Here is a 14,302-nt window from a genome sequence, read left to right as displayed (position 1 = left end):
ACTCCTCTCCTGCTCTTTGAACCAGGTGAGATTGTCCTGAGCTACACTCTGTAAAAGGGTGGTGATCTCTGGCAGTCTAGAGTCGATTGTTGCTACCGCCTCTCTTGGCCTAAAACAATGGTGGCCGGGTCAACCGGCATCCCATCCATTACTAGACATTTTTTGGTAGCTAGTCTTCCAGAAATTGGAGACCAAGCTAAGTTTGAGTTCCTCTAATCATCCTTAGTTCGATGGGTAGGCACAGGGTGCATCAGGTTTTGGAGGATATGCTTTGTGCATGTCTCCAAAAGACCATTAGACTTGGAGAGGTACATCCCGATGGTCGAGTTTGCCATAATAGAGCTAAGCATGCGGCCACTGATTACAACCCGTTTATGCTGATGTACGAATACCAACCCAGATCTCCCATAGCTATGGGACTTACGGGTATTCAAAATAATGCGGCTAGGGATTTCTTGGCAGGAGATGTTAGCCAGAGCTAGAGATTCTATTAGGAATGCTTAGGATATAGCACGGCTTCATGTTGATAGACAACGTTCGCCAAGGGAGTTATCCAAGGGAATGCTAGTATACCCAAGAGTTCAGAGATGTTACGGACGGGGAAGGTTTTGAAGTTATCCCCTAGGTACTGTGGACCTTTTTGGATCCTTAAAAAGATTGGAGAGGTGGCTTACCAGAGCTGCCTCAGAATGTGAAAGTTCATCCAACCTTTCATGTCAATAGAATGAAAGAGATGCTGGGAGTTCAGGATAGCATTGTGACCCTGCAAAAACTTGTTGAGGTTGAGGACTTGTCTTGTGTTCCACATGAACCGGAAACTGTGAAGATTTTAGGGAAATAAGCTGAACCCTAGGGCATAGGTTCCCCAATTTTCTTTCTTAGACAGATTTTGTTTCCAAGAGTGGAAATGTCAAAGGAGGGGAAGTATGTTATGTACCTGGAGCTAATCCTAAAATTAGCAAGCCTAATCCAGTAAGGTTAGGGGACCGGGATTAGGAGATAGCAGGCAGATACAGAGGGCTAAGGTTCAGAATTAATAAAAGTAGGCTACTGGCTATTTACAGCAGGTTAGCTCTTTATAGCAATAGTTATAACTATATAAGTGATGCCTTGGATTCTTATTGTGTAGTCAAGAAGTGTGGTTCACTTTTGATGGGTACGTGCTTGGACCAAAGTTTCTACTCTTGCTGTGGGCATGGCGGATCGTTGATAGTCTTGCCGAGGGTCCTTATGGGCAGGCACTAGTGGTATGGGATGCCAGTGCTGATTGGCATGTATCTGTGGAGTGGACTCTTAGCCCTTGGCTTGGGGGTGGATCGAAATACTAATCCTATGGTTGGGTGGTGAGCTTGCTTGCACCGGTTTCCTCTAATCTTGTGTTGGACTGTGTTTAGGAGATCTTGGTTAGACAAGCTTGGGAGGCCTCTTAAACACCTAACCGGATGGCACTAGCCATTGGCAGAGAGTTCACCTCCACCCTCCATGTCAACATGGTCAACCTAGTTGACTCCCCACCTCATCATCCTCTGTCTGATGTTATGGTGCTAGGCAAACCACAAATTGGATACCAATGCTTGAGAAACAGACGGGCTACGTCCTCGGCTGTGGCCGTATGCTTGCATGGGATGAGCATGCAGAACTTACTAAAGCGATCCACAATGGTAAAACACTGAGTGTTACGTGATCCAGTGGATGCTGGTAGAGGCCCTACAAAGTCCATAGATATGTCGATGAAAGGTCCGTCGGGGATAGGCAAAGGTTGAAGTAAACCTGCCTTCTTTGTATGGGGAACCTTGACTTTTTGACAAATCTTACAGGCTTGTACATGTGCATAGACATCACGCCTCATCTTTGGCCAATAAAAGGACCGTTCTAATTTCTCGAGGGTACTGTTGATACCCCTATGTCCTCCAACTAAGGAGTCATGGGCATCGTGGAGAAGAGCAGAATGCTTTTCCCGAGTAACACAGAGACAGAACAACCAACCGTTCTGTACTGAATAGTGGCCAGGCTCAGAAGTGAGGGCCAAACTATACTGAGTACCAAACTCAGGGGAGTCGACATATTGGTCTTTCATACTATCTAAGTCCTTCCTCGTGATTTCGAGAATGGTAGCTTCTTGGACTGCCTGGATGCTGGACTTTCGACTGAGAGCATCGGCTACTGGGTTATGCTTACCAGGGATGTATTCAATCATACCTCCAAACTGTTGGAAGATTTGACTCCACCTGGCCTGTCGATCACTCCACTGGGCACTTGGCATAGTCTGAAGCCACTTAAGTGCTTGGTGGTCTGTTTTCACTGTGAAAGCCTGCCCATAAAGAAAAGGCTTTCAATGTTTGAGCGCTGTGATCACACCCAAAAGCTCTTTGTCATATACCGAATAATTCTTTTCGGCGACATCCAACTTTCTGCTGTAATATGCCACGGGTCTATTTTCCTGCTGGAGGACTGCACCTATGGCTACATTGCTGGCATCGGTGATGACCTCGAAAGGTTCGTCCCATGATGCTAACTTTAATACAAGTGCTTCTGAGGCAGCTTTCTGGAGTGCACGGAATGCATCAAGTGCCTTACCTGTAACTGAGACTTTCTGCTTGCGAGTCTTCACCCCCTTGAGCAAGTCGGGAAGAGGTGCTGCAAGGTTGGAAAACTGATGGACATGTGTGCTATAGGCCTGACAAAGACCTACGAATGAACGGATTTCTTGGGCGGTCTTAGGAATATCCCAAGCTAAGATCTCTTGAACCTTTGAGGGGTCCAGTCTATTCCCATCGGAACCGATGATGTAGCCCAAATACTGAACTTCCTTAACACCAAAGATAGACTTTTTGGCGTTTATGTAGAGCTGATTATCTCGCAAAAGTTGCAAGACTTTCTCCACATCTTTCTCATGCTGCTTCGTAGTGGCTGAGAAGACTAGTATGTCATCAAGGAATATGAAAACACACTTCCCAATATGGACTGCGAAAATCCTAGACATCATCTTATTGAACGTTGTGGGTGCATTTGTAAGCCCAAAAGGCATGACTACGAACTCGTAGTGACCACGCTCTGTCCTGAAAGCTGTTTTTGGAATGTCAGCTTCAAAAATGCGGACGTGATGGTAACCACTCTTGAGGTCGATCCTAGTGAAAAACTTAGCACCATCTAAACGCTCCAAAATGTACTTTATCCTGGGCATAGGAAACTTATTCTTGATAGTGAGTTTGTTTAATGCCCTGTAGTCTACACAAAGGCGTGCAGACTTGTCCTTCTTTTGGACAAATAGGATAGGTGCAGCAAATGGGGAGGAAGAAGGCCGAATGAATCCGGCTCGGAGAAGCTCAGATAACTGCTTTTCCAACTCGCCCTCTAAAGTCTTGGAAAGACGATAGGGAAACCTGCTAGGAGGATCTGATCCAGGGACCAAATCAATGTGATGGTCCTCAAGGCGAGAGGGTGGGAGACTGGGTGGGAGATCGTCCCTAAGCATAATGTCCTGGTGTCTGGATAGGAGGTCTGCTAACTGAGGGACTGAAGATGTAAGGGATGCTACTAATGAGGGAGAGGCTGTTTGAGCACGAACATAAAGGAGTGCTCCTTTTGCTCCCTTGCGGATAGCTCGTCTGGCCTGGAGATGTGAAATCAATGGGATGCCAAGAATGCTTCTATCCCCACGAATCATGACAGGCTCAGGAAAACCTTTACAAATAGTAAAAGTGTCCTGCCCCCAATCGGGAATAGGCTCATACTGACGGAACCATTGAATTTCTAAGATCATGTCACACCCTAACAGAGGGGAGACGATGAAATCTCGTTGAAATGAGGCCTTCTGAACTTCAAAGGCAAACTGCTGTGCCTTCTGGGAAATGTGGGTGCGAAGACCAGGTGTAAACCCGTCCACATCCAAATGATATGGGACTAAAGTGCAGTTCAATTTATTAGCCAACTGGGGAGAGATGGCGTCTTCAGAACTACCCATATCGAAAAGGACTACAAACTGTCGGCCCTGGGCAGAGCCATAAGCTCGGATAAGGCTCTTCTGAGCAGCATCGCTCTCACCCTCCTGCTTAGCATCAAATACCACGGATGGCATAGGATGCATGGAAGGTAAAAGTTGAACTGCATTTGAGGTAGTAGGCGGGGCTGGAGGAGCTGGGGAAGCTGTGGCAACTGTGGCAGAAGGAGCTTTGGCAGCTTGTGCCGCTTGCCATTTGTGGCAATCCTTCTTACCATGCCCTATAATATGAGAGAAAAAACATCTATTTTCTGACTGGTACTTCTTTTGCTCCTCTGGAGGAAGATAACCTCCAGTAATGCCTGCTTTAGCCTTTTCATCAGGGGTTTTCTTAGGTTCTTTATCCTTTTTACCCCCTGAACTGGAGCTATTACTGCTGTCCTTCTTAGCATCTTTAGAAGATGCGTTACCTTTCCCTGACTGTGCAGCAGATTGCTGCTGCTGGGGTTTGGTACTGGACTGAGATACCTGCTTGGGCTTGCTCCCATTGAGCTTCATTTCTTCATTCTGAGCGAGAGTCAAAGCCCGGTCATAAGTACTTGGTTCAAAGTTACGAACTGTGAACCGAATGTTGGAGTCCAATCCACGAATGAATTGCTCCATCTTGGCCTGCTCAGATAACCCTAACTGCTGTGCTAAAGTAATAACCTTACCGGAAAACTGAAGCACTGGGGAACCGTTCTGTCTGAGTCCATAGAACTCGTCTTTCAGACCGGTCATGTACTGGGGCGGGAGAAATCTGGTCTTCAGGTCATGGACAAAGATGTCCCAGTCAAAGGCTGTGACACCTGTGGCTTGGTCAGTATGAATACTAGACCAATGCTGCCACCAAGTGACTGCCTCACCAGTGAGATGGGGAGCCGCTAAGTGGACTTTGTCTTGAGGGTCTGTGATCCTAGCTAATGGAAAATGAGCATTAAATTGATGAACAAATTGATTAACTGAAGAATGATCACACTTACCATCATACTTGCTGAAATTCGGTTGACTGCGAATGATGGTGGTTGCTGCTGCGGGATGCTGGCTGGTGACACCTATGACTGGGGAGACTGAGGAGAGCTGCTGATACCTCAGGTGTATGGCCTCCTTTTCGCGTTGGTGTTCGAGTAACATACGTTCTCGATCAAGCTCACGTTGGTGTTCCCGAGCGGCGAGTTCAGCCTGACGCCGGTCTTCGTCGATCCTGCGTTGGGCTTCCTCATAGTCCTGTCTTTCTTCTTTTTCTCTTCTCCTTCGGGCCTCGTCCTCTCTCCTTTGTTGTTCCATCTGAAAGAAGAGGGAGATGTAGTCGGGTGCTGCTGGAGGTGTAGAAGGACGTGCTGCTGCTGCCTCCAAGAGTTGGAGGTGTAGAAGGACGTGCTGCTGTCTCCAAGAGTTGGAGACGCTCCATGAGTAGCTGGTTCTGAGCTCTTAGAAGAGCTATGGTGTCTGCTGTAGGCGGAAGAGCAAGGTCTCCTTCGGGGGAGACGTCTTCCGGCTGATGAGTACTCTCTCGTGTAGACATGATGCTGAAGTCGGTGGTCGTGCCGGAACGCAATCTAACCATCCGAGGATGCCCCCACGCTAGGATACGGTGTGTGTGGACTATCTGAATCTGATACCAATGTGATATGCAGCGGAAGTCTTTGTATTGGTTGATCCTGTCACACAATATGCTCACACCGTCTTCTGTATCCTGAGTTTCGTGAGTTTAGCAATCCATTTCATTTACTTCAAACTTTAAAGAGATGAGAGAGAGATATGAGAACTGTACACCAGATTGGGTCCCGAATTACCCACTGAAGGGCCCCCTATCCCGATAACGAGATAGTATTTGCTTTATTACTTTAGAGAGAATGACTTTGGACTGTAGATAAGCCAAACGCAAGATCTTGGAGGATCGGAGAGCGGCTGATCTGTACACTGCTGTAGAAACACCTCAATGACTTGATCTCGAGCCTATGCACTCCTCCCAAGGGCATGAGTAAGGGCTGCACACCTGAGGCTCAAAGAAGAAGAAGGTGGACTGTTGTACACACTGTTAGAATGCTGAAAACACATATGAATGCTGTGTTACCTTCACCAGATGACTGCTGAATGTGTTGATGATGCACAGAATGCTGGACACTGATGCAAACAACTGTTTCGGGGCTGGAAACTGCTGTAGACTGTTGCTTCAGGGCTGGAATCTGCTGTGGACAGAAACGCTGAGGGCTGGAGAGGGCTGTGGACTGAAACGCATGAGCAACAGAGGACTGCAGGGCTGATGCTGTACGGCTGGAGCAAAACACAGATGGACTGCTGTACGGCTGCACCAAAACGCAGGTATCTGCAGGCTGCTAACTACTGATTTCTGGCGTGGAACTGAGCTGAGGGGTATGCTGAATCTGGGCCTGAACTGAGGCTGAATCAGGGCTGAATGCAAGCACCTAGGGCTGGGCTGAAGCTATGGATCTCAAGGGACTGGAGAAGAAAGCTTATGGGCACTAGAGCTGGATTAGTCTTAGGCTGAAAGCAAGAGAGAGGAGAGCTCTTAGCACAATGAAGACTGAATGAGCAAAAGAGGCTCTAGGCAAGCCTATTTATACTAACTGGAGGTTGGTCATTAAATAAAATTAATATTTATAAATGCCCAATAATGCAAATAATGATAAATAAATACTAATAAATATGGGAAAAATACCAGATAAATCCCAGTAAATTCCCTAAGACTTTGGGGATGTTCTAAATGATGCACATGCATATGTATGCATATTATGCAAGATGCAAAGTGCTTTCTGATGCAAACCCTAAGGCTTCTACTGACTCTACATGCATGAATGATTCTCTCCAAGTGGGTTAAGGGACTTGACTGACTGACTGACCCACTAAGGCTGAGGAATGACCTACGTAGCTCGTGCCTGACTTATCCTGGACTGAGGATGTACAATGGGGTCACGGCGTACGACAAATATCATCCTACTGGGTTCTAAAACTGTACAACTATTGCACTTCTGATGATGAGCCATCTTGTCACCATGCACTGAGTGCAGAGTGCATGTGACATTTTTGGTGCACACGTGGAGATTTAAGCATGCTGGAGGACCCAGAGGACAGGCAGGGAGTAGGCTCGGATACTATCACAAGGAGTGAGTACATGGCTTGGGAGAAGCTGGTCCTCTCCCTAAGGGGACAAGTTCCGTGGCACTTACCACAGTTTGGCGGCGCACTAAGAAGCCTTCACTTCTCAGATCAAACCAGAGGATGCAAAGACCGAACCTCTTGTGCATCGACAGATTTTACGTGGATGAGTGGGCTTGTGGCGGAGGAAGTTTGATCGGTATTCTCATAGGGCGCCACGCAGTCAGATCATTCGCCAGTTGTCCTCCTCCCAGAGGACACATGGAAACTAGAGTGTCAGCAGAGTGTCTGCATCCCTAACTGCTTGATCCAAGCCCCAGAGATCGCCAGAAGAGCCCAGGAGATTTGGGAGACCCTCACACATGATCAGCCACTGCGGGTGAATCAAACTCCACATGAGAGTAGCCAAGCCCAAGAAAATGGATGATGGTGATTTTGCCAGGCTCGTTGATGATGGCTGCTTGGAGCAAATCCTGGATTTGTCGGCGTGCAGAGTGGCTCCCTACGATACTGCAACCAAGAAAGAGGGATACTGTCGAAGCTAAGAGCTAGGGATCTGGTGGCCTTGGTCAGGGATGATGGAGCGGCTGCCATAGAGTCTTCCTGGAAGGTGAAAGACCAGAAGTGCCTACTCTTGCCTATGAACAACCCAGAAGCTAAACACCTGCGGAGGGCTAGAGAGGAGCGGGGAGTGTAGAACCGGGAGGTGGCAGAGAGGTGAATGAAAGGGGCACACACAGGAAAAACACGGAAGGTGTGGGGGGGTGCGAGGCTGGATAAGCAGAGGAGGAGAAGGCAGGTCTGGTGAGGCTCAGCAGGGAGGAAGGGTGGGAGGGGACAGCTGAAAGGGCAGGGGCGGCAGCTGAAAGGGGGCTGTGCGCAGGGCAAGGCACGGCCTAGCTCGAGGATGGGGATGGGGATGGGGGGCAGGGGGGTGCAGAGAGTAGGCAATGGGGGGGCGTGAGGAAAGGGCTAGGCGATGGGGGACAGCAGGTGCGCAGGGGGGAAGCGGGAGGTCCAGCGCTCATCGTTCTGAAAGCCTAAGAAGTGGAATATTCAAGAACCAGTTTTTTTCATCAGCTGCAAACCAAGAAAAAGAGCTCTAGGTTCCCATTGAAATCAAAGATAGAAAGGCTCCATTGAAATTTCAGCCAGCATGTTGTGACTCTTGCATACCATCATATGAGTAAAGACTATTTAAATTAAAATTTGCAAAGAAAAATTTGTACATGCCCTTTTCATCTCTCTAAGACTATGTACTATTTAGAGTTAAATGATCAACCAGCATTGGGTACTTATGGTGGGGTCAACCTGGTCTGGGCAGAGTTTTTGAAAATATTCAGTTTCTTTGTGTTCCCATAAAACAAAACTAAGAGATGTATCTTTTTGTGGTTTTAAAAGAGGAAAGTCATATATGGTATCATGTATCATTCTATGTTTTGCAGTTCGGTCTCAGGGATTCCAGTATTTGAAATTTCAGTAATCAATGCAGACAAACCACCTCTTTTGCTTGAAGAAATCAAATTACGAGCCAGCCAGTTCAAGAAAGCGGGTAGATCTTATTCTTCAAGCTGTTCAGTGCGTCATTAGTGCCATATGTTAAGGTTTTTGATATGTTCTCCGTGTGTGCATTGCAATGGTAAGCAGTGGCTTTGCTGGGCTAAAAGAGAGAAGAAAGAGTTTTTAGCTTTGATAATGAACCAATAATTGGGAGTAAATGAACTTGTATAATGTTGTGGCAACAAATTTTATAACTGCATATGGACAAAAAGGTACTCTGACATGAAAGAGATGGGTGGTTGATAGTGTATACATGAGTTGAGCCCTAAGGAAACCTAGAGGTAAGCCACCATCTCAGCAGAACCGGTGTGGGACAAGAGGATCCCTCAAGCATTTTCTTGCTGTCCATTTATGCTTTGTACATAATTGTCAGTTGATTCTGCAATAAAAAGGGGTATTAATACATGAATATCGAGTGAAGGGTGAGTGCGCCTTTTAATAATTAACTTTTAGAAATCATTCGTGTAGCTTCGCTTAAGCTCAGATTTGAATAGATGGACTTATCTTTGATGGAGTTTAGCTTTCCATTCCCGTGGCTGATGATTTGCGATCCTAATTGGAGCCAAAGCTCCAAGTGAATTGTGTATCAATTAGCTGCTTTATGTAGTTTAAAGTTTTTTTGCAAATTCAAAATTTATTTGAGGGAAGGGTCGGTGTGATTGTGCTAATAATGCCCATGCCTTCGGCTACCTTGAGCTACGTCGCTTATAGTAAGGGTCTCAGTAACCAATGTAACTACTATTTGACAAGTCTTAAGGTTTGGGCAACTCCACCTATACCACCCAAAGAGTTTTCATGACATAATGTCAACATTAATCCACCATCAACTGCTATCTGATGCTGAACCAAGGCACCCACTGATATTTAGAATCATGGCATGAAGCTGGTGGGTTAGCTGGGCCTTGTTGGATCAGAGGTGAGATTGTTAACGACACATGTATTGGGTAGCTAGAAAAGCTTTGCCTTGAAGTTCTTATCACAAGTGGTGATTGGAGTGGGCGGTTTTCTTACATGCCTTTTGTCTAGTATCCACATTGAATTTATGTTTACAATTTGTTTCTTGTCCTGTATTTATTCAAAAACTGGACGACAGACCTTGTTAGTTTGTATGGTTTGAAGAAAAAAAAGACTATCATTTGTCGAATCATGCCCAATATAACTTCTCCAAAGTTCTTGGTTATGAATCTGAAACAGTGTCATCTTCTTTTACCCTTTTCAATAGTAGCATTGAGGGGTCATGTGACACTGGCTGAGCCTTTGGACAATAGGTCAGTGGAGGTTAGGTGCTTCTTGCATGGCGGGACATTCCCATGTGAGGTGGCATAATTCACCTAAAAGACATGGTTGAGATGCAGATGTGTCATTTGTGGCGATATGGGTGTGGTAGCAAACATAAGAGAGGCCAGTATCTTGTGAAGATGCCTTTTGGATTTGTAACTATTCCAAGTCCATTTGTAGCACATCTAGAAGACAGGTGTAAGATTCTTTTCTTTTTCATGGCGAATTTTTTGTTTCCTCAAAACATGTTGAGCATTTTGCTAAATGGGACTCGTACACACCTATCTCTTCAAGTCCTTTTATTGTGTGTGTGTGTTTTTTTTTGAAACAGGTAGAACTGTAGTCTTCACTAATCAACCATACTTCTTCAAAAAAGCAGAGCTCTTTCCAAACAGCACATTTGTAATTGGTGCAGACACAGCTATAAGACTTATCAATGTAAGTTGGTACATGCATCTTGCCCCTACCCTTGCTTTTGATATATGGGTACTCAAGTTGGCTCTGTGCCATGTGGGTTGTGGGTTTGGTAATGTTGTGCAAATTGAGGCTTTATCATGGAATGCTATATGTTGTCTTTTGTTTTTCTCCTGAAGTGATGTAGTTTTGTTGGAATCAGAGGCTGATTGTTATTGTCAAAGTACTGATATATCTTCATGAAGCTGTCAAATTCAATACATTTTATCTTCGACTAGTTATGACATGCATCAAGTTCAACCATAAAACAAGAACATTAATGCGAAGGCTAAGGTAAAGGGAGATGACATAACAAAAGAGTCCAAAATTTATATACCCCAATTACATCAAACCACGGACAGTGAGTTAGTAGTCAACCATAAAAATATGGTGACCTTCTTGGTCTCCAGAGAAGCTTGAGAGGATCTACTGTATCATTTCTTAGTGGAAGAGCTCCCACAAAATATGAGTATTTTGACTGTCACATGCATCAGTCCTCCTGAAATGCATGTTCCAAGACAACAAGGACATAGGAGCGTAGGATAGGAGAGTTAGGAGACCGTCCACCCTCCTACACTGTAGGGCATTGTCCTCTGGTAGCCTAACACTCCAAAGAAAGGCCTGGCAAAACTCCGCTATCCACACTCCAACCACTAATGCATTAACACAGATGGATCACAAGAACTGCTTACACCAACTCCAATGCACCCTGAAAGAAGGAAGCAAAATCAGGAACAAAACTCCCTGGAAGAGTTCCACCAAATCTATATCCATCAATACTGCTCGGCACCTTTATGTCTAGACCACCATCTTCATGTGGAATATATTCCAAGCAATACACCAGCTATACACTGAAGCAAAAACCTCGGTGGTTGTCGGTACAGCCTCTGTGCACTGCGAAAAGACACACCAACTGGTATATCCTCGAAAGATGAAGACAAATCCAGTGACCTGTCCTGTTGTGGTGCCTCCATGACATTCGACACCGAAGATACTCCACCCAATGCAAACGACAGGTGAGAAGATTCCTCCTTTACTAGCCCAGAAACTGAAGCAACCACCATTGAAGCCAAAGATTCTCCACCTAGTGTAGACAAAAACTATAAAGACTCTCCCTCAGAGACCTGGCTGGAAACTTCCTTTGTTTGAGCCATTAACCTAATGCAATGCGAGCACCCTGGTGTGTGCTCAACCCAAGAAATGAAAAAAAGTTGAGATGTGAAGTTCTACACCCACTATCGGGCACTGATGACGTTAGTGGGGATGTCGTAGTATATAGTCCGTACTATGCACGACGGAGTTGATGGTTTATTGTCTTGTGGATGACTACCATGAGGTTATAAATTGCACTTTCTTATAAGGTGAATTTGGGCATGTTCCTGGATTCATCTAGGTGTATATACCTCATCCTTGCATTTGGCACTCCATAGTCAATCATCGTCAGTAAGTTCTTGGTAAAGTCTGCATTGTAAAGAAGTTCTCCAAAGTAATAAAAGCAAATACCCCTACTTGCAGGACGGGGCCCTTAAGTGGGTAGTTGGTACCACATATTGTGTTGGTGTCAACTGTAGCACGCAATAGGTTGACTGTTGTGATACGCAACAAAACCTTCTATAAATATGTGAGTTTATGCAATCCACTTTACTTAAGAGAGAAGATAAGAGTCGACACCAGATTGGGTTCCAATTATCCACTGAAGGGCCTCCCTTGCAAGCAGGAGTATTTGCTTGTATTACTTTGGAGAAGTTGTACAATGATGTGAATGATTGTGGACTGCCAAATGCAAGGACGCAGAAGACCGGTCGCTGACTGAACCATATGCTGACGCAATAGCACTTTAAAAGACTCTATGAAGCCACTTATGCAAGTCTAGATCTGCCAAGGATATGCATATATGCTGGCTGAACATGAGAGGATCTTCTATGCTGCCTAGGGGATGAAGCATGGGGTGCTTGAAAGCTGATCTGTATGCTCTAGAAAAACCCGAAGGCTTTTAGGCACACATGCTCACTAACTGCTTGATGAACTTTTGTGAAATGAGATGATTTATGATAGGGAGTGTGGGGCGCCTTATATACCAATACATGATGCTGGTCAGTTGAGATCTACTGTCATCGGCCTGCTTTAAAAGCCCACAACCTGATTTAATTAGGTACCAAATGCTGCGCCTATTTCACACGTGTGATGTGCTTATTATGTGGTTGGCCGACTGGTGTTATATGTGATGCCGATGCTGGCCGACTACTCCTTTATGCCCATAAAGGCTGCTGACTAGAGCTAGGGGCTGCCCCATGGGTTGAGCCATATATTGATGGATTGACTTATGCCCTATCCTCAGGTGATTTATATGCTTGGTCTCCAAGTGGGTTAAGGGACTCACCTTGACCCCTAAGGTTGAGAGATTGACCTATGTAGCTCGTGCCTAACATGTCCCGGATTGGGGCTCACAATGGGGCCATAAATATTCCTAAAAGGGTGCTAATGATGTACAATGTTATGTTGAATGCTAAGCCACTGTGACACAGCACCTCAGTGCAGGGTGCATGTGACATCAACACTTCATGTTCTCCCCTCCCTTAACAACTCTATCTGCTTGTACAAGAATTAAAGTGGATTGCGTAAACTCACTAAAAGCTGAAAAGGAGATAGGTTGCAAAGTGCAAACCCTCTGCTTAGATCCGCGGCGCGGGGGATATATGTTAGATGCATTTAAGGCATATTTGGCAAAAAAGGGCATAAAGCATCAGTGTACTATGCCACACACACCACAACAAAATCGTGTGACAGAGAGGAAAATCAGGTCATTGATGGAGATGGCCAAATGCATGGTAAAGGACAAGAATCTGCCACATAAATTCTGGATGGAGGCTATTATGTGTGCTACACATGTTTTGAATAGGTGCCCAACAAAAGCATTGAAGACTACCACTCCATAGACGAGGCTTGGTACGTCATAAGGCCCAAAGTTGAATGTCTTAGGTGCCCAACAAAAGCATTGGAGACTATCACTCCATATAGGAGGCTTGGTATGAAATAAAGCCCAAGGCTGAATATCTTAGGACTTTCGGTTGCTTTGCATATGCTCATGTGCCTCCTAAGATTAGAGGCAAATGGGATGACAAGGCAATCAAATGCATATTTGTGGGCTACAACAGTGGTAGCAAGGGATACCGTCTCTTCAATCCATGCAGTCAAAGGATCTTTGAAAGTAGAGATGTATTTGCTGAAAATTCAGGTCAACCACTTGCAGAGAGTTTAGCAGGTCCTTTCGGAATGGCCCACAGGATGTGTTTGAGGGACTACCACCATTGGGCATAGAAGGAAGAGCAGACCAGCCACATGAAATGCCTAATGGACAGCATATGGGTGCTGAAAATCAGACCAATTATCAGCCCATTGCAGACAATGACATTGAGGAGGTAGTATAGGAAGAGGGGACAACATTGGAGAGTGCCTCGTTGGCTTGTCCATACCCTACAAGAGAGCAAGCTCTCAGCTCCTTTGCGTAGCAGGACATGGGCTGGTTCTAGAAATGTAAAAGAACATGTAGATGTGGCCTGCATGAGTAGTTTGTGTGACACAAATGAGCCAGCTTCATTTGAGGAAGCTAAGGAAGATGAGCATTGGCAAGAAGCCATGCAACAAGAGATTGATGCAATAAAAAAAATTGCACATGGGATCTTGTGGACTTGCCACCAGGCAACAAACCAATTGGTACAAAGTGGGTGTGCAAGGTCAAGAGAAAGTCTGATGGTGCCATTGATAGGTACATAGCAAGACTAGTTGCCAAAGGCTATGCCCAACAGAAAGGCATAGATTATGATGAGACATTTGCACCTACTTTCAAGTTGTCCAGTATTAGATGTGTTTTTGTAGTGGCTACATCAAGACAACTTTTCTCAATGGGGGCTT

The 14,302-nt window shown here is 45.4% G+C and overlaps 1 protein-coding gene across 4 annotated transcripts in view; it reads left to right on the top strand.

Annotated features, from left to right (window-relative positions):
• The window catches only part of LOC147611849 (uncharacterized), an 83,479-nt gene that overhangs the window by 57,089 nt on the left and 12,088 nt on the right, over positions 1-14,302 (top strand). For all 4 annotated transcript variants that reach the window (XM_086783723.1, XM_086783727.1, XM_086783726.1 and 1 more), the window contains 2 exons: positions 8,545-8,651; positions 10,269-10,375. In XM_086783723.1, coding sequence (XP_086639849.1) covers positions 8,545-8,651; positions 10,269-10,375 — 214 coding nt within the window. The remainder of the gene's footprint in view (positions 1-8,544; positions 8,652-10,268; positions 10,376-14,302) is intronic.

Source organism: Cibotium barometz, chromosome 46 (genome assembly GCF_041138505.1).
Source record: "Cibotium barometz isolate CiBa-2024 chromosome 46, ASM4113850v1, whole genome shotgun sequence".
In the NCBI taxonomy this organism is placed as follows: domain Eukaryota; kingdom Viridiplantae; phylum Streptophyta; class Polypodiopsida; order Cyatheales; family Cibotiaceae; genus Cibotium; species Cibotium barometz.
This window is presented reverse-complemented; position numbering and strand designations above follow the sequence as displayed.